The sequence below is a fragment of the Schistocerca cancellata genome, chromosome 4, assembly GCF_023864275.1.
Source record: "Schistocerca cancellata isolate TAMUIC-IGC-003103 chromosome 4, iqSchCanc2.1, whole genome shotgun sequence".
NCBI classification, from domain to species: Eukaryota; Metazoa; Arthropoda; class Insecta; order Orthoptera; family Acrididae; genus Schistocerca; species Schistocerca cancellata.
Window position 1 is genome coordinate 227,962,190 of NC_064629.1, and position 27,866 is coordinate 227,990,055.

A 27,866-nucleotide genomic window follows, 5' to 3' on the forward strand; every position below is an offset into this window, starting at 1 on the left:
GTTAATAATGATATATTTCACTTGATATGTTAGGAAAGATTTGGCAATTCTGCCAGCAACCATCTGTACGTAGCTTTTGAATTTAAAAAGTAATTGATGCCCTTTTAGAATAGTAGTAGTTTGTTCCATCCAAACCTTCAGTGTGCCATAGTTGGAGTTTTTGTTAAGAGGCCAAACTGTATATTGTAATAAATGTTTTATTAATGTACATTTGTGAAAGGGTTACATATAATTAACATGAATATCTTTCAAGCTTTGAAGTTAAAAAAATTGCACAATATAATTTTTATGTAGAGAAATTATTTCATGTTATAACATTTTTTTAAATGGTATTATGGTCAACTTTGACTGTAAAATGTTGGCACAGTTTTTACAGTACTCTACTAGATAGTGATCACAGTGCAGAAATTGCAGTAGTGAACTTAATGAATAAATAATTTTACAGTCTTAGGTTTTCATAATGCTCTTCAAAAAAATTTTTGTGGCTTGGAACCCCTGCCGTGAGAAGTGTTACAAAATTGTCTCTCTGTTGATAAGCTTTTCCTCTTTTGATGCAGACCAGAAATATTTTTTTTTGTTTACCTTATGTTTCATCTTTGTGTTATAAGATATTACTAAATATCTCTCTTGGAATTCTTAGGTTTTGAAGCACATAAATATAAAGGGAACACCACCACCTAAAGTATGGTGGGCAGCTCCAAGTTGTTTGAGGACGTGTCTTCGTATGGCTCTGAGGCATCTTAGTATCAGTGTTGTAAGTATTTAATTTAGTATCAAAATATTGTTAATTCCTAACAAAATTGTGGTTACTGTTCGTATATTTTGAGGATTGTAATCATGGTGTAGTGTGTACTGTAGAAGTAAGGATCGTTACTCAGGCAGGGGGCCACAGTTATTTGAAATAAAAATAGAAAACTGTGGCAAATAAGATATACTGGTAGACATAGTATGATTATTTAGTTTTGTTACTAAATATCACGGTTACTGTTCTCCCTCTTCCAGGCTAAGGTCTTCTTAGAAATGGGCTCTCTCAGAAAATTCAGCATGTCACACATCAGTTTCAAAATTTTTTCCCCCATTTGTGTTTTGAATGCTCTGATGCAGCCTCCGCAGTGTTTTTTCTTATACCAATCTCTTTGTCTTGGATTATCAGTTAGTTGTTATATATATTCTAATCTCAGGCTGCCTCACAATTTTTGCCTTCCACAGCTCTGTCTAGTACTGTGAAAGTTATTCCCTGCTGTCTTGTATCACATGTTCTATCAGCCTATCCCTTCTTCTTGAAGATATGATGAGATGGCTGCTGGATCAGTTGTCTGTTGATGTTGGCTCCGTGTTGTTCAAATAGTGTTCTTGTGTGGCAAGTGCTGTTATTGGCAACTTGTCACTGCACCAAGTAGTGAAAGTTTCACTTACCCTAGTGCATGTTTTCTGAAAGACATTAAGTTTCAATAAGGCAGGGCAAGTGTTTAATGTGTTGAAATGCATTTGGTTGCCACCAGTAAGGGGGGTCGTTGCTCTCCTGTTGGTGCAGTGTGACAATGGAGGTTTGCACTACGTCAGCTGAGGAGCAGCAGCATGCAGACAATAGGCTGCATCAGGAGCTCCCCGCCAGCTGCTCTGCAGTCCCGACAAGCTGCAATTGGTGTGAGGCGAGCTCATTGGAAGATGACATAAGTAAGTCAGTGGCACAGATCAACATGGAGAGCCCATGCACTGCATTGTACGTCAAATGAGCAAACAGATGTGATCAGCATGGCTAGCCGCAAAGGAACAGTGGCAACTGACATGACTAATTCGAATGATAAGGTAAAAGGGAAAACTGCAACATTTAGAAAGTGGTGAATATACGAAAGTGGTATGAAGACTTGATAGTATTTATTAGGCAATGCAGAAATTAAGATGAGTAACAAGGAGAACCAGGAAGTTATACGAGAGCAGCTTGGTCCAAAAAGAAAGAATCCAAAGGCTGTATAGATACAGGTATGTTCAACTTTTTAAGGAAGAGTTATGAAAAACCAAAATGGAACTATGGAAACAGTTCGAGGAGACTAGCTCAGAAACGGATCCCTGGGGAATCCTATACATAATAGTCTGCAAGAAAATAGTCACCGACAGTCTGGCCCACACTAAAAAACAAAGGGACAATAACAGAAAATTGTGAACAGTTGCTTGCTTTGCTAATGGAAACACTACTTCCAGGCGACAGTGATGTCAGAGAAGTAAAAGGAGACAGAAGATCAGCGTAAGTTTATGACAAATGTTACAAGCTGTCTGTAGAAACAATAAATATGTATACCTGTTCACACAGAGAAATTAAACAAAAAATTTTAAGATTTAAAAAGAGAAACTCTCTAGGACTGGATGGGCTCTGCTGGAGTAGTACAAGCCTGATCAATTAAATATTTACTTGCATGACTTATAAGAGTATCTTTTGCAAGGAAGGGTCCCTGCACAATGGAAACAGCAAGGTGTGATTGTTAGTAAAGTGGATGAAAATGAGTCAGTGTTATCAAAATCCTACAGAACAATGTGCGTTCAGAATATTCTCGACAAGATATTTGCAGAATTACACTGGTGTGTGAAACTTAAGGATGAAAGTAACTTTCGCAAGTTTTGTCACTGTCAAGTGACATAGCTCGCTAAAACATGGACTGTACATAGAAAGAACTGCTACATTATAGTACAGAAGCTAACTACATAATGAGACGAACAGAAATTGCACATATATTCAAAGACATAGTTACACTGAAGCCACTGCGATTCATATTGGTTCCCTATACATTACAAAAGGTGGTTAACAGGGCAATACATGCTCTGTATCATACTCACAAGGTTGGTAAAGAGTTCTTGTGATAGTACATTCCATTCCTCCTTCAGAATGGTATAACACATCTCCCCAATGCATTGCACAGACTCATGATGGGATTTAAGTCAGGGAAGGTGAAGCTGGTCCATTTGCTGAATATCCTCTCATTTCAAGAGCTTCTCCACTTGCACTGTTTGATAGGGTCACACATTGTCATCCGTAAAAATGAAGTTGATGTCGAATGCACTCCTGAAAAGATGCACATGTTGAGGAGTGTGGTGTCACAATAACGTTGACCAGTGAGTTTACCGTGTTTGGAGGTCAGTATGACCGTGCAACATTATGCATCCCTACACCATAATACCTGGACCACCAAATGATCCTGTTCGACAATGTTTGTGGGTGCATTATGTGTTTCCATCTTTTACCATATGAGGGTACATCCAGAATTGTTGAACCTGATGATTTTGGTGGTTCAGGTGTTAGGGGGTGGGGAGACGTAACATTGCATGGGTGTACCGACATCCAAATCTTTGAACATGTTGCACAGACCAATTTAACTTTATTCTGACACTGTACTCTTTCCTCATGTGTATCTTTAAAAGGTGTGTATTCTAACATTAGTTCCTTTTTATGGATGATAATGCTCAACTGCATCAAACAGTGCAGGCGGAGGAGCTCTTGGAATGAGAAGATATTCGACGAATGGACCGACGTGCCCGCTCCCCCATTTTAAGTTCATTGAGCAGGTTTGGGATACATACAGGAGACGTATTGCAGCACATCTAGAGGCAGTGACAACTGTCCAGCAGTTGTCATCTGCACTGGTGGAGGAATGAAGTGCCCTATCACGAGAACTCCTCACCAACCTTGTAGCAGTATGGGAGCACATTGCAGAGCAAGCACTGCCATTCTTGGTGATCACACACTCCATTAAGAATCATGTCTGGCTTTTGTAATGTCCAGTCGACCATAAATTGCGATGACTTCAGTGTAATTATTGCCTTTCAAATAAAAATGTTAATTCTATTAGTCCAGTTGACTGTCATAAATTGCAGTGACTTCATTGTAATTATTACCTTCGAATAAAAGTGTTACTTCTATTAGTCTCATTGTTCATTTCTTTCTGTTACCTTCTGTACAATACTTTAGCAGCTCTTTCTGTGTATGGTTAAAGCTTTATAGAGCTATGTTACTTGGTAGTGACACATCAAGCTAAAGCAGCTTTTGTCCTTAAATTTTGCACCCAAGAGATGACAAAATCATAGACTACTACACAGAACTGAGCCCTCTCCAGTACCAATTGAGAAGAGGCAAGGCAAGGCAACTAAAGATTCAATAAATAAGGTAATCTTGCTAGTGACAGAAACTCATTCCACATGTGCTGTAGTAACGATGATCAATAGTATTGATGCTTTCGATAACCGACGGTTGCCATCTGTTTGTGATCACCTTACGAAGTTGGAGTATCCAGAGACATTGCACAACTACTCGAGACACTGTTGCTACAGGACACATGCATCGTTAATATGAATCTGAAAGGAAATAACAAAGACAATAACATAAGTTTGCTGCAGGGGTCAGTGTTCAGAGTTTTAGGATGTATCCCATGAACTTGAAGGATGTTGTCAGAATGGCAGTGTCACAAATACCTCACAAAACCACTAACCTTCAGCTAAAAGGGAACCTAGTAAAAAATCCTAAGATAAAATAAATGGGGTAATAATTAGAAGTAGTACAGTGATATATCTAGGGTATTCCAGGATGAACATCATAATTTTGCACATAATACAGAGGAGACAGGCAGAGTAGGTACACAAGGTTTGGTACATAAGACATCCACAACTGAGAGGCATAATAATTAATTTAGAGAGATCTGCTTCAGTTGCGCTAATATTTATTCAAGCCATGACTGGTTCCAAGATTTTAAAAGCCCACCTTCATGTGTATGAAATTATTGTATTTGGTAATACATAGGAAGCGGTTGGGCCAGTCAGTGCAAGAGTTCCAATCATTGCATGTTGGTGGAAACTGTCTGCTGCTGGGCAGGTGCATTGTAGGAGCACCAACCACTACTGTCTAGAGGGCCACACTGGTGTGGCCCTCCATGCAGTACTGGTTGGCCTCCTGTATGGCTGCCCAGCAGCTCAATGTTTTTGCCAGCATGCAATGATTGGAACTCTCGTGCTGACTGGTCCAACTGTTTGCTACCTATTACCAAATAAACTAATTTCGTACACCTGAAGGTGGGATTTTAAAATCTTGGAACCAGTCCTGGTCTGAATAAATATTATTGCAACTGAAGTGGATCTCTCAAAATTAATTATAAGGATAGGTACTAATGTGATGATCAAATTTATAACCATCACAAATAGGCAGTTCATATTTCCCTTCAGGACAATCAGAATATACCACCAATCTATATTAGCATCAGTCGTAGTATATGGTAGAGCACTTGAGCTGCTGGATTGCAGCTTGTAATGTAAAGCCAGATACATTAGTCAGAAGAGATCAGTGAGGACTACTACAAAGATTAATGGACACCCACTGCACTACTCCAAATGATGCATTGCTAGTAATTGTAGGAATATTTCCATTGGAATTGGTAATCAGGAATAGGGGAGCCCTTTATGGGTTAAAGAAAGGCACTCAGATAGAAGTTTGGAGGATACTTGAAAGTGAGGTCAGTACCAAGAAGTTAATACAAGATTACATATTAAAAATGTGACAAAATGAATTGGATACTTCAAGCACAGGCAGGGGAACATACAAATTTCTCCCAATTAGGAAGGGATTAAAAATTAGATTTTTAACCCATCAAGTGGACTGATACATTATGTGACAGATCAGGGCCTGTACACTGTGTATAGTCTGCTGGTAAACTTGTGAGTGAGTGAGCAGTGCTCTTGGTTGTGGAAGTGGCCTTTCCTTGAAGAATCCTGCCTATGCCCTGCAGGCACAGCCAAAATCAGTTGCACGTTTCCTGCCCTGCCATGTAGTGCAGTGTGCAGGGATTTGAGATGATGCCGTTTGTGTGATTTTAGTTACTAGAATCAATTAATTCAATCTGTATGTTAAGTAATACTTAGTTATTCAGAAGTGATTGATATGTGTACTACATCACAAGAAAATGTGTACAATACAGAGACGAGCTGTTTTTGGATTACACACCTTGTGATCATCTCTAATGTAATGAACAGCTTCTATTAAAAAGTTGACACAAAAAGAACTGTTGGCTAATATTGGCAGTCCCAATCAAAGGGCTGCAATTTATATAAAAAGTCAGCATTGCCACAATGTTACACATCAGAAAGGAATGTGAAAGTAAACCTCATGATTTACGGAGCTGCCAAGAAAGAGTGCTAATAATTTTAGGAGTAAAACCGTTGTTAATAGACAGCTTATCAAAATCTATAATTCGACATACATTTTAGGACTTCACAACTCAAAATAAAGTACCGATGTTACGGAAATTACTAATTGCTGTAAAACCAGAAACCCATTTTCCTTGGCAGAAAGGTGTTTCGCACATGACACTGTGTGAAATGAGATTTATCTGGGAGAGATATGTAAGTTAAAGGTTCTTGTAGAGAGAGGTGATGTAATTGACTGGTGATTGACATATTTGAGGCAACTAAGGAAATTAAGAGAGAAAGGTGGAAAGTTCTTTTATATCACCAAAATTTGGGTGGACAACAACATTACTTTCAGAAAATATTTAAAGGGTCCTGCCGTTGTGTACACTGTTAGTGAAAGCAACAGGATCACCATGATGAATATTGGATTTAATGATGGGTTTATTTATTAGTTGACATCAGTGTTATCCTCTTCAAAGTATTGCCCATTACCTGTTATATGGTTATGGCAGCACTTTTGATAATTGCCGAAATGCTTCTGGACCTCTGTTTTTGGGGTAGCCTTAGCTCACTCACCAATGCGTTTTTGATATCGTGTATGCCTGTGAAAGACTGCCCTTTAAAATTTTCTTTAGTTTTAGGAACAAAAAAAGAGTGATTTGGAGCAAATATGGAGGCTAGGGCATCATTACAGTATTGTTTTTGGTCAAAAATTCATTAACACACAGTGATGTGTGAGCCAGGTGTATTATCACGGTGGGGAAAAAAAAGATGTATTGCCCTGCCACAAATACAGGCTGTTTTTTACTGCTTCACACAATCAGAGTTGAAGTTATAAGTTGTACTACTCATTGTTTGTTTCACCTTATGACAGAAATTCATAATGCACCATACTGTTGAAATCAAAGAATACTTTGATCATAACATTAATATTTGACTGCTCTTATTGAGCTTTTTTCCATCCTGGTGATCCAGAATGCTTCCACTGGGCTGGTTGCACCTTAATGTCACATAATATTCATCACATGTTACATCACCAAATATGATCCATTTCAGTTGGCCTGTATCATTGTTGCCTTCATCTAGCAACTCCTGAGCAATTTGCATTCACCACTGTTTTTGTTCAAAATTCAATAATTTTTGAACAAATCTACTTGAAACATTTAAAATAATGCCATGGCACGAGTCATTTGATACGCCAACATCCTCAACAACTTCTTTGATTATGATTTGGTGATGTTTCATTGTTTGTCCATACACTTTTTCCACAGTTTCATTGGCTGGTGTGCTGGTGCGTCCGGGGCACTTGTCATCTTCAATGTCTTTATGGCCTCCTTCAAAATGCTAATACCACTTCTTGTAGTGCCGCATGTAAAAACAATGGAGGCATTTACATCAGCACTGTAGTAGGTCCTAACAAGCCTAGATTTGCTTCTGGAGGAGGTTGAGCAGATACTAAGACACATACAGAATACTAGATCACTTCATTAAAACTTGAACAATCTGAAATACTTAACTTGAAAACAGTCCATGTCCACAAGAATGTCTCTGTATTTGTTACTGTTACTGTCACTGTAACTTATCACTTGATACAATACAGAATGATAGTCACATCTCAGTATACAGTTGACTATCAACTTCAATATAAAGTTTTTGCTTCCAATACAACTTGCACTACTGGATGTGAAGTAAGGTGATGCTGTTGTCTTAGATGATGATTAGATAGCGGGGTGAACTATGCCACACTCTGATGTAAATAATTCATTTGTTACTGTGTCAGGTAGTGACTGTCCTTACTCATGGTTCTGTACCACCTTTGACATGGGACCTCATTCTTTCAATGATACCAACTTATAAATCCTTGTTTTATGTCTAGTTGACTCTCCAAAAGCAATATTTAGTATTTCTAAAACTTAGGTGCACCTTATTCCATTCTTACAGTAAAATTTAATACAAATTCTTTGATTCATCTTTACACAAAATAAATAATTACTAATAGTGCCAAAACACTTGTAACATTTTTGTCAGGTGACAGTAGACTAAATATGTAATATGGGTAACTTTGTGCACACACTTTCCAGGCATGTTTACCAACACTATGACAAAAAAAGCCCTGGTAATCAGATTACTGCAACACAGAAAATTAAAAATTCACTATTCCTTTACGAACACTTTTGGCATAGCAATAAAAGTAGTGTTTCAGCGGAGCCTGTCAAAGAAAACTAATTCTTCTTAACTGAAACACAATTCTGCACAGTAATTGCACAATATTGTATTCAAAATCCTGTCAGAATACTTCCATTGTTTTAGGAGGAGATAATAAACAAATATGCATTCAGATGAAGAGGCATTAGGTTTTAGATTTGTTGTAGATATGTTGTGTTTCGGAAGAACAGAGTCTTATTCGGTAATCTGTATAGTGTTAATGTGTTTATCTAACAGTAAACTCTGCCTGGCCATTTCTGCATGCTGCATAATCACTGATTTAAACTGCGTGCCACAAAAGGGCAGGTACAGCATTGTGGAACAAATTGTGGAAGTGCTAGGCAGAAGGGAGACATGCTCGCTTGCTCTTGAATTTACCAACTGTCTACATTAAATATAATTAACCCCCCTCCCCAGTTTATGGTGAAGTGGTCTGCAAATACCAGAAGAAATACATATCCGGTCTTGAATACGTTTTGACAGTATTATGAAGAGGGTAGATTACTACTGACCAGGTAGTGCAGATGCCGAGTCACAGATAGGCACAACAAAGAGACATTTTGCTATATGGTGAGTAGTAATCTGTCCTTTTCATAATATTGTCATTATTCCATCCTGGCTTTTCCATTGTTCAATTGTATGCTTTTTGGGTTTCACAACAGTTGTAACCAAACCATTTGTGATGTTCATTGAAGTATGTTAAATGTTCCTAACTTCAAATCCGGTAATTTTGATCTTTCTGACTTGTGCTGATCAGAGACTAACAACTTTAGACCCTGACATGTTAAGGATGGAAGTGGAAGCAAATCCATGTCAAACAATCGAGGAACTGTCAGACACACTTTTCCAACCCTGATTGATCGTCTAAGAACACTTACAGAAGATTTGTAAAGACACACGAAGCTAACCGACTCACCACACGCAACTTATTGCTTCAGTGGCACAACACCTAGGTGTATTTTGATCTCTGAATCACTGGAGATGAAAAGTGGGTCCTCTTTAATAATTTAGAATGCAACAGGCTGTGGCTCTCTTTGAATGAATTGCCACCAAGTACAGTCAAGCCAGGTTTACACCCCAAAAAGGCACTTTTGTGTGTTTGCTGGAGTATTCGTGGGCCATTCGTTCTGAATTGCTGAAACCTGGATAAACTGTGAATCCAGACAATTACTGTGAACAGTTGGCTCAAGTAAATCACTCTTTAATTGAAAGGTACCCAGTCATTGTCAAGAGAGAAGGTGTTATTCTGCAACACGATAATGTAGGACCATACTATGCAAGATGAACCCTGGAAAAAATTAATGTATTGGGGTGGGAGGTATTGCTTCAAGCACCATACTTGCCAATACAGCAGCATCGGATTTCCACTTATTCCGATCGCTGCAACATTTTCAAGGTGGCAAAAAATTTGAAAATGTGGATGATGTCCAAAATGCCATCTCCAGGTATTTTGCTCAAAAACCAGTTGATTTTTATTAATTCGATAGTAGATGACAAAAGGTTGTTGTTAAGTGATTACATTATTAATTGAAAATAAAAATTTGTTAATTTTATGTCTGTTTGAATATGGCATAAAAATTACATTCCCGTCCCCCTAATATCTGTGCAAATTCGAAAGATAGATAAGAGATAGATGGGCATTTGGCAGTATAGGCACTCCAGAGCCCACATTGTGGGGCTGTACTCTCTATGGAGATGCGGCATGTAATGGCTGTCAGGCATTAAGGATGCTGGATCCTAAAGCTGCACTTAGGAAGTAGTCAGTGTGGCACACCTTGGATGAAACTGCAGCTGCAGTTCCAAGGCGGCCAAGGAAAACGTCACGTGCACTCAGACACACATCAGCATGCTGCCATCCTGGCTAGACAACACACCCTACAGATGTAGAGAAGACAACTGAGGTCAGCGACCACCAGATGCCAGTGGCTACAGAAGTGTGAGTTCGTAGATGTTGCAGTGAATTGTTGAATCACTCGTTATATCGGAAACGCTACTGACGTACTGCCCTCTACCCAAAGAATCCAGCAGATGATTCCTGTTGACTGGGGTAGCATGTAGGCAGCTCCAGTGAATGCACCGTAATAAATGAACAAAAACAGAACAGCTTCTGTAGTACCACCACCACCACCACCACCACCACCACCACCACCACTAGTGGTGTCGTTGGTTAGTTGGGTCTTTGGTTAAGGGTTTTATTTTATTTTTGTAGTGGTAGAAGGTGCATGTAGTATTAGTATTTCTTTTTTAATTCAGTACCAGGAATAAATAATTGTATATTGTTCATGAAAAGTAAATTTTTTGGCCTATTTTAGCATCTCAGATAATAAGCTGTAATTGTGAAGAATAAATAAATGAAAATGTAATAAATTCCTTCTGCTAAGTAGAATTTTCCATCTATTCATTTCCGTACTATTCCTGCAGCCAGCCTCCCTTTCTTATCTTATCATTCCACTTAATTTTCAGTATCCCCCGGCTGCACCACTTCTTAAACGTTTCTATTTCCCTCTTCCCAAGTATCCTACAATCCAGATTTACTTCCGTACAATGCCGTACTCTCGACATAATTCTCAGAAATTTGTTTCTCAAGTTAAGGCCTGTTTTTACTACAAACAGATGCCTTTTGGTGAAGATTTCTCTCTCTTACTTTGATAGTGTGGTGTTTGATCCCAAGTTTTCATGCTAAGTTGTTAAAAAATCTTATTGCTGCTGATGCTTAATACTCTTTCCTTTCTTAGGTTTATACTGAAGCCATATTATTTATTCAGTAAATCTTGTCAGGTACCATAGATATACAAACATCCTGACCTGTAATCCCACTTGCAAACCTTTCTCTTTATTTTCTTAATAAGTTATTTGATATACAAGGTGGAGAATAACTTCAGTCCGACTAATGCTGCATTCAATCAGAGCACTTCTCCCTCTGCTTCCATTCTTATTTTTTGCTCGTGATTCTTGGAACAGAATATGATGTGTATTTTGCCTTTTTCCTTTAGTTAATACCTACGAGGGCAGTTCAATAAGTAATGCAACACACTTTTTTTCTGAAACAGGGGTTGTTTTATTCAGCATTGAAATACACCAGGTTATTCCCCAATCTTTTAGCTACACAACACTATTTTTCAACGTAATCTCCATTCAATGCTACGGCCTTATGCCACCTTGAAATGAGGGCCTGTATGTCTGCACGGTACCATTCCACTGGTCGATAACGGAGCCAACATCGTACTGCATCAGTAACTTCTTCATCATCCGCGTAGTGCCTCCCACGGATTGCGTCCTTTATTGGGCCAAACATATGGAAATCCGACGGTGCGAGATCAGGGCTGTAGGGTGCATGAGGAAGAACAGTCCACTGAAGTTTTGTGAGCTCCTCTCGGGTGCGAAGACTTGTGTGAGGTCTTGCGTTGTCATGAAGAAGGAGAAGTTCGTTCAGATTTTTGTGCCTACGAACACGCTGAAGTCGTTTCTTCAATTTCTGAAGAGTAACACAATACACTTCAGAGTTGATCGTTTGACCATGGGGAAGGACATCGAACAGAATAACCCCTTCAGCGTCCCAGAAGACTGTAACCATGACTTTACCGGCTGAGGGTATGGCTTTAAACTTTTTCTTGGTAGGGGAGTGGGTGAGGTGCCACTCCATTGATTGCCGTTTTGTTTCAGGTCCGAAGTGATGAACCCATGTTTCATCGCCTGTAACAATCTTTGACAAGAAATTGTCACCCTCAGCCACATGACGAGCAAGCAATTCCGCACAGATGGTTCTCCTTTGCTCTTTATGGTGTTCGGAAAGACAACGAGGGACCCAGCGGGAACAAACCTTTGAATATCCCAACTGGTGAACAATTGTGACAGCACTACCAACAGAGATGTCAAGTTGAGCACTGAGTTGTTTGATGGTGATCCGTCGATCATCTCGAACGAGTGTGTTCGCACGCTCCGCCATTGCAGGAGTCACAGCTGTGCACGGCCGGCGCGCACGCGGGTGATCAGACAGTCTTGCTTGACCTTGCGGTGATGATGACACACGCTTTGCCCAACGACTCACCGTGCTTTTGTCCACTGCTAGATCACCGTATACATTCTGCAAGCGCCTATGAATATCTGAGATGCCCTGGTTTTCCGCCAAAAGAAACTCGATCACTGCTCGTTGTTTGCAACGCACATCCATTACAGATGCCATTTTAACAGCTCCGTACAGCTCTGAGGATTTAAGATATCTTCCCCCAACTTCACTTTATCGATCTTGTCTCTCTCTCTTTTCTTCCCCCCCCCCCCCTCCCCCCCCCCTCCCCTTAGGCTGGCGTATTCTATGAAATTATTTCAATTTTGCCTAACTCTTGTTGTCATAATCAGACACATTGTCAGAATTGCCTTTGTGGTGCCTTCAGCTTCTCTACATCTGAACTGTGATAATCTAATAGTTCTATAATTTTATTTTTCATTATTCTGCATAATATTCCAATCTGCAAGTTGGATGCGTGAGCTGTTGAGCTGGATATGCAATAGTTCCTGCATTTCCTATGTGGGGATTATGTAGATGACATTCTTCGCAAAGTCTGATGACCTGGCTTCAGTGTCATAGAGTTTAAACTAACTTGAATAATAATATACATGTCATATTTGCCAATGATTTTAAACTAACTTGAATAATAATATACATGTCATATTTGCCAATGATTGAAAAAATTTTTCTGGAATGTTGTTTATCTCTTCTACCTCTAATCACGAATATTCCAAAGCTCTGTCAAATCAATACTCTAATTTTGGATTCCCTCTGTACTCCAAATCGACCCCATTTCATTTTCTCTCACAGCATCATACAGTTCCTCCCCTTCGTAGAGAACCTCAGTGGAATTTTTCCCAGCTACTTGCACACTCATCTCCATTTAACAGTCAAAGTCCTTATGCGTTTGTACTGTTGACACTCTTGCTTTAAAATTTTCTGAAAGCTTTTGGACCATTCCATGCTGAGTGGTCTAATTTCATAAAAAGTTTTTGCATGACCATAACAGGTTAAGCTGAAATTTTGTTTGGTATTTTATCCATTAGCAGCAACTGTAGGTGTATATAATGAAGAAATATATACACACACAATAGTGCCGTGTTCAGCAGGTTACACCTATGTTCCTGAAACTGGTAAAGAAATGTAAATTTCTTTTATGTGACTGGTTGCTTGTTATTTCATGACGTGAAAATCTGAACATGTTCCCAATGAACATTGGTAAAGTTTCATGATCATTAATTCACTCCTGGAGACATATGTGGTTAACACACCACTCTCCCAGCCATTATCAGGTTTCGTGACTGGAGCCGCTACTTCTCAATAAGTAGCTCCTCAGTTGGCCTCCCAAGGACTGAGTGCACCCCACTTTCCAACAGTGCTTGGCAGACCGTGATGGCCACTCATCCAAGTCTAGCCCAGCACGACAGTGCTTAACTTCGGTGATCTGACAGGAACTGGTGTGACTGCTGTGGCAAGGCTGTTCACTAATGCAAGTATGTAAGCCCCTGAAAAAGAACAAGAAGCGGGAGGTGTGGAGGGTCTTTTAAATGGGCCCATATTCTGCTGCTTCTCAAATTAAATGTGACATCTTTCATTATGCTCTGCAATTGTTCAGTACTCTCTGTGGTTGATAATGTCAAGAGTCCTGAAGATTAGGTAATAAGCTTGAGTCAGAGAACCCCAGTAAGTAGTCTTTTTCATTTTTTAGACATCTCTACAGCATTCAGCTGTACAAAATTCTTTTTATAAAAAACGAAATGTAATGAGGAATCCAGTATCAAGAATAGTTTTCTGTTTTTTTGTGGCTCTCTCAATTTCAGGTAATCACATTCGAGAAGTGTAATTTTTGAGGTTCTGTCTTATCAAAATTTCTTCTCGAGCCAACCTATCAGTGACATCATTTGGCTGGCAGTATAGTTTTCCTCATTATGTTCTGTAGCAAATTAATGGAACCTGTAAAACACTCAATGAGTCTGAAGTAAACATAAGCTTATGATCCTGAAAGAGCTCTTCTGTCTCTGACACTTACAGAAATATATAATTAGCTTGGGATCCTGCTTAAAGAAACCTTTATCAGGTTTGGGAATGTGTGGTAAAGAAACTCAATAGTGGCTGCTGCTGCACAGCTGTCAGTTGTGGCCCCTATGCCAATGGGGGTGTTCGTTTTCTCACTTTAAAAGAAACCAGCAATGGTTAAGCCACCATGGACCATACCAATACGTTTATAGAATTTTCCATGTGTACAGTAATGTTCCACATTAGCAGCAAACTATGCTAACATAGAGTACACTATAGCTTAAACCAGAATTAAACTAGCGCATCAGTAGCATTACTCAATAAAAAGACATACTAATTGTTCTCTATAACTGTGAAGTTCGTAGCCAGTCTGATTGTGTAGTTGTAGCAGATAAAAAAGGCTGAAATGTGTCACAATGAGTCGTGACAAGACACCCAAACAACCTCCCTTCCCCCCCCCCCCCCCCTCCCCTCCCCCACCACACCACTTTATCTCACTTCCTAATCATCAAGACTTTTGATAGTGCCTTCCCCATAGTGTAATAAACAATTATAGAACATAATTAAAGATGTCAGATTTGAGTACCAGTGGAATATGGGCCCACTTTCAGTGCACCCCCACCTTGTCATTGTTTTTTAGGTTCTTACATGCTCGCAGTACAAAACCAAATATTGTTTTTTAGGTGGTTTAGAACATGGTATTTTTAATTTAAGTGATTTAAAAGAGTTTGTAGAAAACTTGGTTACTGCCGTTGTACCTGTATTTGTCTGCCCAGATTTTGTGAATACCCATTTCACTTTATGTTGAGCGGCACAATGTTGTTGTTGTGTCACAAAGAAGCTTTCTTTTTGGCAAAGTTTAACTTGAAGAATTTACATCACAGATTTACAGCAAACAGAAGGTGGATGAGGACACTTTTGTATTACTCTTTGTTTTTATGTAAATGTGTTTCCCAGCATTTTTAAATTCGTATTGTAAGTACATTGAAAAATTGTTTTTACAGTTATGTACTATGGATGATCATCATCAAGAAGTGATTGCCTATTGCCGAGAAAATTGTTTTTACGGGTTGATGGCTGACGATGGGGAATATGCAGTGTTTGATCCGCCGCGATACTTCTCTTCAGAACATATAAAACTTACATATAAGGTATGATTCAGGAATTTTCATGTTCACTTCAAAAGAAGTATTTCATTTTGGGTTATTTCTTCCTGCTTGTTATAAATGAAAGACAATAATTTCCTTGTATTGATTAAAATGAGACTCTTGTTTTTCTTGGAATTCATCATAAATTTTCCATGTTCTGAGTTTTCTTTAACATTTATGTTCTTTATTTGATTAACAGTACTCCTGAATTGAAAAACCTTACCCCAGTTCACAGAGATGTTAAGACAACTATGCATTGTATTTACTCAATTATATGATGAAGTTTTTTCCCCAAATTCAGCAGTTGAAAAATACAGGGTTGTCTTATATTTGCAGATTAAACTATAGCTGCTGAGGTCAACATTTTTGTGTTATTTAGCAGAGTATATAGGGTTAGTCTTACAGTTATATGGATTGTCTTACATTTAGAGATGAAGCTTCAGCTACTGAGGTTATACACAGATTTATTTTGAAGAATTTGGAAGGACAGGTCTCGGCCAATGATACTTGCATTCCAACAGACTTGAGATTTCCCTCTACGCTGAAGCACTACGTACAATATCGAAGTTGCTCGAACAATCGTGTGACATCGACTCGCGTAGTGATAGTACAAGAGATGCATGAGAAAGTATTAACTAGTCACTACAACGGTCTATTGCTTTGATAAAAATCTGGCAGTTTCGTGAAACATGGGAGGATATGGCATTAAGTTTATCATCATACAAACTTTTGTTGTATTTAAACAGGTTTGTAATAAACGTTCTTGTACATGTATGGATACTGTGTACAAACATTAATGCCAGTTTTTAAGTCAAGATTACATTCAAAAACAAGGATGTTGGCCTCAAAAAAACATTAGTTGATTTAGAACCCAGACTACTATTTTATTTGGTCATGAGAGACTGTAATGATTTACTAAGTGGATTGCAAATTAGAAATTCCGTTGCTGTTCACATATTAGAATGCCAGGTAAAAATGTTTCCAGCTTTAATCGATTTGCAAACATGGTGGTTTCAGTTGAAGCATGAAGGAAACTTGATCCAGAATGAAATATCTAACAAAGAAAATAAATCATATTAAACTGACTAATTGTTATTATGAGAATAAATTATGTAGTACCAGTAGATGTCACTAGGTTGTGGAATGAACAAAAGCTCGAGAATGGAACTGAATCATAATTGTGATCTTTTATTTATGTATTAGTTGGTATAGTTACATATGACCTGCACACTAGAAGATATTGCAATTTTTTTCACAGTTGCTAAGCTCAGCACTACAGAATGGTTGGAAGGGGAATAGTGACACCAGCTTGGCTGATAGCTGTGATTATTACAGGGAGGGGAGTAGTGATTGAGCAGCAAATTTTGTCAGGTTGCCAACCATGGGAATTTATACAACATACTTTGGCTTCTTATGATTATCTGCCATGTTTAAAGTGCAGTTTGCCAGAATCAGTTTGTAGTTGGAATCGAGATGACTTTGAAGTTGGACAAATACTCAACAATGGTACTCATTTCTGTAGGAGAAGGTGAAAGTTTAGATAGGGGGCAGTGGTGTACATATGTATTTCTTGCTGCAGTGTTGTCGACACTCGTCTTGATATGTGATGAGAATGAAAGGGGCTGTGTCAGCTGGTTCAACACAGTCATTTGGAGAGTGGCAGGCAGCCAGTGTGTTTTAAAGCAAGAGACAGTGTACCATTCTTACATCAGTATAAAAGAAAAATCCGATATGTATTTGGAAAAAGTGGCTGTGTTCTTATTTGGAAAAACAGCTGTGTTCTCAGGTTCCACCATAACAACCACCTCAGAAAAAGCAACATATTAAAATAGCAACATATTAAAATAGCAACATATTAAAATAGCAACATATTAAAATAGCAACATATTAAAATAGCAACATATGAAAATAGCAACATATGAAAATAGCAACATATTAAAATAGCAACATATTAAAATAGCAACATATTAAAATAGCAACGTATTAAAATAGCAACGTATTAAAATAGCAACGTATTAAAATAGCAACGTATTAAAATAGCAACGTATTAAAATAGCAACGTATTAAAATAGCAACGTATTAAAATAGCAACGTATTAAAATAGCAACGTATTAAAATAGCAACGTATTAAAATAGCAACGTATTAAAATAGCAACGTATTAAAATAGCAACATATTAAAATAGCAACATATTAAAATAGCAACATATTTAGAAGATGCAGGCAAATATTTGTGACAACAAGGACCTTGCTCAGTGGTGGTTAGAATGTGTTAACCTCTATTTCAATTAACTGGAAACTTGGCAGAGAAAACATAACATAGAATAATAACTTTTCAGTCTGAGCATATACTAAGTGAAATACATTAGAAAAACACAACTAAATACCTGAGGAAATTATGCAAATTCTTCTGCAGAGAAACATTTCCAAGTTGTTACTTGTGCTGCTCACATTGCCTATTACGTAAATTGGATATTGAATGAACTGTGTTACAATAATTTGCTATTTTTGATTGTGAATTAATCATCATGACAAGAGGTTGGTCAAGTTAAGTTTACACATGTGCAAGTTTCCCTGTGTGCCAAGTTCATGTGGCCATTTCATGAAGAGACAAGTAGAACGTGCAATGATGCAGAGTCCTGCATGCCTCTGATTTGTGTACACAGGCCACCGTGTGCAGGCACTGGAGCATCCCCATCCCAGTGAAGTAGACATGCACCTCTCTATGATTCTGTTAGCTGGTTACCTCTCACTGTTTAAGATTGAGTTTTTCATACCCATTCAAATTTGTCTGTGCATTAACACTAGAGCTGAGTGGTCTAACAGTAAAATAGAAACATGGAATGTGAAGAGTATTATGCATGTCCTTGTTTTTGGTTGGGTAATTCCACAGTTTACAGACTAATACAAAATGACTGTTGGCAGTTCCTCACAAGTAAGTACAACCTGAAAACAAAAAAAGGTAACGTTGATTCATAAATAGTTTGTATCAACAAGGTCAAGTAAAAGAACACTGTATTGTGCTTATGGCTCAAATATCTGCTCCAATTTGTATATGGGCACTGCGGATCCATGTTTGTTGTCTAAAGCCCCTAAACAGTGTGGGAAATTCCACCTCAATTCAAAATCCTGTATGACATCCAACCATTCTTCTCTAACAGTTTGGGGGCTAAAGGTAAACAAAATGACATTTAAAAAAAATCTAATTCAATACTTTGGCAACATAAGACCCCCTCCCAACTCTCTCTCTCTCTCTCTCTCTCTCTCTCTTTCTCTCTCTCTCTCTCTCTTTCTCTCTCTCTCTCTCTCTCTCCCCCCCCCCCCCCCCCATTCATTTCAAAAGTTCTATATTTTCTGAAGTGTTACATACTGAAATTCGATAGATGCATAAATAGAACCTTAAACTCGTTGAGTTTGCATTATGCCCATCAGTTGGTGATAAGAGTGTAGTGCCTTGACAGCATGGCAACAAAGCAAGAGAAGGTTTTGTGTGTTGGAATATGCTAGATGTTAATTGTTACAACAGTGCAGCATGCATTCAGAAGTAATAATGCAAAAAAACTGCCATGTAAACAGATCATTGCGTGTTGGTATACGCAATTTATGGACACACAAAATTACTGGTAAAAAAAGTGCACCGAATGCAACAGTGGAGGTGGTGAGGGAAGTTTCACATTTAGCCCAAAAAAATGAATGGTCTGCAGAAGCCACAAACTTGGAATACCACAGCAAATTGTGTGGAAGATTTTGAAATGTCAATTACATGTCAAACCATATCATCTGCAGCTTCTGCAAAAATGAAAACCTGGAGGCTATGGCTGACACATTCCATTCTGCATAGCTATGCAGAAAACAACTTGAAGACCAATGTTTTTCCTCTAAGCTATACTCAGTGGCAAAGTAACCCTCCATCACCTGGAAAGGCTAATCACCACAATGTGAGATTGTGGGGCACTGAAATTACTCATTAAATTGCGGTGCTTGAGTGAGATTCACTCTGAAGGCTATTGTTTTCTGTGACTGTCAAAGAAGTAGCTGTATTTGAACAAGAGTGTGTAACCTCTGATCATAGCACCGATGTTTGTTACTACCTGAATGATGAACTTTCACATTTCTGTATTGGGCATAGTGGCAAAGATGATGTGGCTCCATTCATTTATCCTCCTAGGCTCCTGACCTAATGCCTTGTAACATTTTTTTTTTCCTTTGGAATACATTAAGAACCATGTTTCTGCACTGCCAAGAACACTGGAACAGTTCAGAGAACGCACCCGTGCTGCTTTGTTGACCTTTCACAGGATTTTGCTACAAAACATGTGGAATTAACTTGACTACCACTAGAATGTGTCATGTGACCACAGGGGTAGTCATAGAACACTTGTAGAGTGCAAAATGCAAACTTGGTGAGTTACAGTTCTGTTCATGCATCTGTCATACAATGATCAGCCAGAACGTTATGACTACTGACCTACTATTGATAAAAACCCATCCTTGTGATAATATAGGCCCATTGGGAGGAATGACTGCTAGTCATGCTTGTAGTATCAGTGGGTGTGCTGTTCGTGTGTAGAATGGGTAAGACACATGGTCTATCAGTGTTTGACCGAGGATAGATTGTGATGGCCCAGACGCTTGGCACGAGCATTTCAGAAACTGCATGACTTTTCAAGTGTTCAAGAAGTGCTGTTGTGAGTGTCTTCAACAAATGGTGGAACCAAGGTGAAACCATGTCCAGATGTTGTGGTGTTGGACAGCAACCCCTTATTCTAGATGTCGGATGTCCTAGGCTGGGCAGGCTGGCTGAAACAGGACGGGTGGCGAACTGTAGTGAAACTAACATCCAACTTTAATGTTGAGCAAAGTACAAATGTGTATGAACACATGGTGCATTGAACATCCTACCAATGTGCCTCTGCGGCCAATGACCTGTATATATGCCAATGTTAACACAACAACATTGGCAACTACGACTAAAGTGGGCACATGACCATCAGTAGTGAACGTTGGTGCAGTGGCAGAGCATTGCGTGGTCTCATGAATCGTGATTACTTCATCATGCCAGTGGGAGGCTGCAAATCCATCATCTTACAGGGGAACAGTGCCTTGACAACTGTACTGCAGGATGGAGACAAGCTGGTGATGGCTCCAGGCAGGATAACGAGAGGATCTTTCATACAGGATGACCCCATTTTTTCAGTAGACTATTTGCATTATTGTCAGCTTCTTGAGACCTTACTACTTTTCCATATACTTCCTGGGGCAATGTATTACTTGCCCCAAATGTTGTAAATGAAACTACTGTTAGTTGACTATAGAGGCATTTTTCATGCCAGATAAACTGTCAATTGACCACTATGCCATTGTGAAAAAGTGAACTACTAGTTATTATTGCTTCAGTATTGTCTGGTTTGTGGCTCAGTTCATGGCTTCATTTTTTTGCTTGTTGCTGCAAATTGTTATGACTGGATCTCTGAAGAATAACTGGTAAGTTAAAGCCAGAGATTATGAGTGTTAAATCTAGATTGTAATTTTAATCTGTGGAAGCAACACAGGAAATAATAAAATATAGCAGTGTACTAATTTTGAAATTAGTTTGTGTCGTGTAATAATTTTATGTGCTGCATTGACCCAGAGGATAGATCATGCATGTCTATTCTGTGTATCCTTGATAGTTGTTGAACTCTGGAGTATGAATAATTTGTAAACTTTTTACGTATTTATGATATCTATTCAGTGTCATACGCAATATTTGTCAAAAAATACCTCCATCTACTGAGGAGAGTGACAACAAGAATGGTTATTTTCATTGTATCTGTGATCTGTGTATTTCATTTCATAGGGATCACTGGAGACCAAGGAATACATTTTGAGTGAAGTCACGAAAGGCTTGGGTCTTAGTTCTGATCGTTTGTGTGTTGTGGCTGCTCTTCTGGGAAATTATTTGTTGCCTGAACAAGATCTATTAGAATTCTACCATAGACTAGGATTGGTGCAGAGCTTGGGAAAGGTAAGATATGATTGCAGTATGATAAAAATGATGAAATTTTGAATTTTGTGTGTATAATGCATAGATATAGATGTTTTTGCTGTTTTTGCAGTAATGCTACTCTTGATAAGTGTAGTTACCAACATATTCATTCATTGTTTTTCATTAGGATCAAATGGTTATAAAGTTATGTACACTGTGTGGTAGAAAGCCTGTCATCTAGTATTCAAAATTGCCAGCCAAATGGCTAATTCTGTGTAGGATCGTCTTGTATTATTACTGCAGTGTTTAAGCTCTGGAGAAGACTTTTACAAATAATTTGGGTACGGCAATAGTGGAATGACTTTCTTTTCTTTGTGAAGTATAGGCAACAGTTGTTACTAGGATTTTCAAGCAACAGATCTGGCATGACAGTTATGCTGTGATTCATCCCAAAGATGTTTAATGGGGTTATGTTTGGGTTTTTGAGCAGGTCAGTTCAGCAAATCTATCTACTTTTTTTGAATCACAGGTCAACAACATGTTCACCACCAGACAGAAGTATTAGCAAGCTGATTCAGAAGAAAGGCAATTTCAGACATATTTCTTAGTGTGAGAAGCATGGAACTGTGGAAAATGTTTTCAAATAAGTGTGTTCACTTTGCTGTTAAAACTGATAGTGCAACTCAAAACTAGAAAGAACAGACCATGTTAACACCCCCATCAAATTTCATTGCTGCTACCACATTATCAAGCAAATATTCTTGGCTAGGCATCTTACATGATACATCCCTCATGGGTGGCACAGCAATGAAAAGAAGAAAGTGTGTCTGTTTATAATAAAACACACACACACACACACACACACACACACACACACACACACACACACACACACACACACACGGGACAAGCCCCAGGAAAGCACCTGAACTAAGTTGCCTTTCCCCCTGTCAAATCTCATTAAAAACGTTTCCCACAACTCATAGCTACCCCTCACACATGTCTACACCACACAATCATATAAGGTGACTATCTTTCCACTTGGGAAAACATAAAATAAGAAACATGTTTCAAAAAACATTATTTTATTTTTAATATTTTAGTAAAATGAAATATAATCTTAAGATTACTTTCTTGATGTAACCATACTTGAAACGGCTGTCTGATCCTACATCGTTCTATGTAACAAGTACTGCATATTACCAGAGGTAAATTGTAATAAAATACTAAGACAGTCTTCTTGTGTTTGGAATAAAATGATTGGAAGTTAATTAATTTATAGCAATACATAATGCCACAAAAATAAAATAATATCTTAAACAAATTTTTAAGATTAAGGGAGAAAAACAAAAATTCAAAGTTAGCAAAGTATGAATATCTATATTAATACAGGAAGTGTTGATAAATATGCTTAGTGAGCTAAATTTTGTCTTTCTTAAATTACTTTTCCCTTGTTATTGTTAAAAATCAATATTCCATGCTTTTTGTTGTATATTGATAATATTGGCAAACATGATAACCAGTTCTGACACACTTTAGAATTTATTAGGTAGTTTTTTTTTATTATTTTTAGCTTGGGAAAAAAAAAAGTATGATCAAGTTTTGCAGCAGTAACACTTACAGTTAAATACCTCATGGCAGCTATACATCTACATTTTACTGAAAACAGTCCTACGAAGTCTTGTGTATCAGACAATTTAAATATTTGTATTTTAAATGACATTCTAACCAAAGTTAGCTGTTTGGAGGAGAAGTGTCATCAGGAAATGTCATTGTAAACTTCAGTGCTTCATTTTGCAAGAATTTTGTCACATGTGGTAGATACGGATAAAAGTTGTGTTGCTTAGTATGCACCTGTAACTTACTTCATTTCTTGAAACTGTATATTTAGCTAGGAATAAAGTTAATCAATGCTTAAAGAAGAGGAGAGGTGCCAGTCAAGTTGTTGTCTGTCAACCTCTTGTGCTAGCAGAAAGTCACTTCTGTACGGTTTTTATTTATTTGTCAGGAAATTTACACTCAACACCCTGTCTTTCACAGGTTTTGAAAGCTTCAGGGGTTTGTTGAATGACTTTTTGATGATAGTTATTCCTGGCAGCACCATTCCTATGAGGTCATATGTAGCTGCACTGCCTGTACTCTCACATTACTAGTCCTAGATGCTATATTGAGTGTTTCTAGTATTTTGCACTGAACTACTAAATGGGTAACAATACTATAGAATTATCTTTTTAAGACCTATTGCTAAACTGGTTTATTACATTTCTTACTTGTGAGAATCATTTGGAGAGCCTGAAGGGTGTCAACAAATCTTTAAGTACGTAGGTGGAGTCATACCTCTCAGTCTAATGTGTTATGTGTAGTGTCTGTACAGTTACCATGGAGGTACTCTCGGAACAAGATCTCAAATCTTGGCACAGCAGTATGCTGTGATTCAAAAATCAGTATCTGTACTCAACTCTTTCGAAAGATGGGGCTGTTTCTTGTTTAGCACCTACAGTGCCACTAAATGTGAACTGTTTTTGGTACTTTTGGGGTGTTGTGAGTGAGCTTTCATTTATCCCAACATACCCGATAGCAGAAAGTGAATCCTCATACAATAGATCAATATAAGGTGGTAGTACATGCGCGCGCGCATACACACACACACACACACACACACACACGCACACATATACATTAGACTGCACAGTGCAGATCTAGAACATAATATGGGGACACCATGAAACACAGTAAAAATCTATTATTGAACACTGTGTACACAAGGAATACTCCTTATGTTGTAGCTTGAGGCATGGAACTTGTTGAAATTTTTCTCCTAACTAGTCCTAACACAGTTAAGGTGAAATAACCAACCTAATCAGTTCTAAAAGACTGCTGTTTTTTTGCATATAATAAAGCTGTCAATTAGCAAAAATTAACCCAGCAGGCACCCTGATTTTAACTGTTGCTGCCATTCTGTAAGCAGGGACTGGCTACTACGACAGCTACTGTTTATGGGCATTGGCAGCTGTGAGTGGTGCAACTGATGAGATGCAATAGGGAATGGCTGAACTGCATGAACTGTGCTGTTGCACAGAAATGCAGTGATCCCTCCCTTCCCTCCCTCCCCTCCCTCGTGTATGTGTTTGTGAAGTAAATCTAGTACTGTGTTGCTTATTTGTGACTGCCCTGCGTGCCCAGAGATTTCATTCAGTGGTGAGGAATTTTTTTTGCTGTGTTTGAGAATTGTGTCTGTATCTATGTTTACTGAGTAATGATTGTGGACCATGACATTATGGTCAGCATGTGTAGAATGTGTCCTGTTAGTTTTTAGACACACGCGAAACCCAGGTGTCTATGCATACAGCTATACAGCTGGATAACTAACAACAGAAAGGGGGAGGGTAGAGAGAGAGAGAGAGAGAGAGAGAGAGAGAGAGAGAGAGAGAGAGAGTAAAATTACACTTCAGACACTGGAAGAAAACAACTAACCAATAGATGTAGCCACATGCAGTGTACTTGTTAAGTGATAAATATGTATGTGAAGGGAATTACTTCAAATTAACTTCAAGGCTCAATGAATAAATGTTTTACACAACACGCACATCTTAAGGTTTTTGTCAGTTTCATCATTTTCCCAATATGACTATGATAATGCAGGTGACAGGCTACACAACCAGAACAAATGAATGTACTTTAAACTATATGAACTAGTAATAAAGGTAGGAAAAATCACAATTGTAACAATGAAAAAGCTGAGGCTTACTTTTTAAACTGTGAATTGCAAGAAAAAAATATGTGTGTGTGTGTGTGTGTGTGTGTGTGTGTGTAGGGGGGGGGGGGGGGGGCAGAACCTAATTTACTGATTCGGTGGCCAGATATCGGGTTTAGATGTTTTGAATTCTTAAAATGAAGAGAAATACAAAATGCTCAAGGCTCAATGAATAAATGTTTTACACAACACGCACATCTTAAGGTTTTTGTCAGTTTCATCATTTTCCCAATATGACTATGATAATGCAGGTGACAGGCTACACAACCAGAACAAATGAATGTACTTTAAACTATATGAACTAGTAATAAAGGTAGGAAAAATCACAATTGTAACAATGAAAAAGCTGAGGCTTACTTTTTAAACTGTGAATTGCAAGAAAAAAATGTGTGTGTGTGTGTGTGTGTGTGTGTGTGTGTGTGTGTGTAGGGGGGGGGCAGAACCTAATTTACTGATTCGGTGGCCAGATATCGGGTTTAGATGTTTTGAATTCTTAAAATGAAGAGAAATACAAAATATTTAGATGTGGCACTGGACTGATATGTCAACTGGAGCTTTGTAGAAAGCAGCAGGTCAGACAAACCTAATAGAGCGAAGCTGATCGGCCTAAAGCAGACACAGTCAAATACTTATGGGTTTAGCCAGTGTATCAACAGAGTTGACTGACTGACAACCCTATTTTGACCAATATTGTTCTCAAACACACTACACTTCATACGCCAAAATAAAAGCCGTGACAGCTGGCAGTGCTGCTACCAGTTTTCAGAAGTTACTGGTAGAAGGCTGCTGGTTGTACCCAAGCTACCAGTCTGAAAACAATATGTAGCCCAAGATATTTTTGTGTCAGTAAATGAAGAAAATAACACTATCAAAAGTAGAAAATAATGATGTTAAACTCGCTGTGTTTAAAAAAAATTTAAAAAAAGTACAATTTTGTACTGTTTTCTTTCTGTGATGTATTAAGAGGCCTTTACAAATACTGACGGGTTTTCGCCACTGAACATGCATGCAGCATAATTCAGAGAGTTTGGTCCTCTTAAAATGGTTCCATGAAATGACAAATGGGTGCATTCAATGACGCAGATATATGTTGCAAGAGAAAGCACAAGTAATCACTGCAGGTCAAGATTGAAGATTAAGTGCATCAAACATCTGGCTAGATTCATTTAAAAAAAGTCATAAATTTAATTGGAGAAAGTGAGGCTGTTAAAAATTTGAAGAACAGTACTTCGAGACGGCTGATGATGCAATAAAAATTTCCCATTTCAGTGACATTGGGATCTATTACAACCTAATTCCCTTTCATTAAAAAGGGAAATATGTGACAGAGGCAAATTGAGCAAAGAAAAATTGACTGTACTGTTGTGTATAATATTGATGGAAATAAAGAGATGCCATCGTTAGTAATTGCAAAGTGTAAACTGGGCTGCTGTAAGAACACAACCTTACACTCAAGCTTTAGTAGCAATACCTGCAGAACTTTTTGGTAGATTACTTAATAGTTTAGAGGTCAAAACTGGAGCAGAGACAGAAAGATCATTCTTATTGATGCATCTAAGACAACTTCTTTTATAAAAAATGTTAATCTCGTGTATACTGCTATCAGAACTGCATAAGTCACTTGCACCTCTAGGCCTGGGCATAATGAAATGTGTGAAAGGAAAATACAAAGTTACTGTTGCGCAGGGCTGAATTTCGTTCCCGTGAGACCAAGGTGGTAATGAAACTGAACATTTTATAGGCTAAACACTGTGCTATGACTCGACAAACAGCAGTGAGTTGTTTTGCAATTTCTGGCTTTGTTACACGAGTAGTTGCATTTTTGACAGATTTCTGTAAAGAAGAATGGAAAGTAATTACAGATGTTTTTGGAAGTGAGACATTTCAGAACTTACCTTTCACACACTAGTTGAGTGTAAGTGAAATGTGACACACTCTTGTGAATAAATTAGTATAAAGTAAATATCTACAGATGCTGTCAGTGAGGATGATGATAAATATGAAAAGGAAGCTTCACATGGTTTTCTGTAGTGTTGAAGGGACGAGATGCCATAAGGAGCTATTTTTCATTAGTTCAGACAGTTCTTGCAGCATCAATCGGCTGGAGTGACAACACGTGTCACTTCATTTTATTGAAAGGAAGAAACAAACTAATGTTGTTGTTTTTGTTTTTTCATAGACCAAAAGATGTTATTTAAGAAGTTTTCTTTACCTTCCTTTATCATGTTTACCCTGTATCATTTGTCAAATAATATAACGCTTGAATAAAAACTGTGTTGACTTCATTTTGAATACGCTGTGTAAATCACAAGACAAAATGGTGATTTTACATTCAGCATAAAAGTAAAAAGACCTTTTGAATTAACGATAAGCTACGCTTTAATTTCCAGCACACTATAGCTTGTGTCTAATGAATATTTGTAATGTTTAAAAAGTTTGAAATTACATTGTGTGCACCCTTATAGTGTAAGTAAGGTAAATAACTATTTAGGGATAACACCATTTCAGGTAAAAATATTTAAGCCCCAAGACATTAGTCAAAGGAGCTTCACTGTAATCTGTACTGTTTGTGAAAAATTATTTGAATCAGTAACACACGCACGGAG

General features: G+C 38.0%; 1 protein-coding gene across 1 annotated transcript in view; it reads left to right on the plus strand.

Annotated features, from left to right (window-relative positions):
• LOC126183859 (constitutive coactivator of PPAR-gamma-like protein 1) overlaps positions 1–27,866 on the plus strand; it is a gene marked incomplete in the record, with an annotated part of 245,865 nt that overhangs the window by 33,175 nt on the left and 184,824 nt on the right. The window contains 3 exon segments of the mRNA XM_049926151.1: positions 641–754; positions 15,397–15,543; positions 21,378–21,545. Of these exon segments, the coding sequence (XP_049782108.1) occupies positions 641–754; positions 15,397–15,543; positions 21,378–21,545 (429 nt within the window).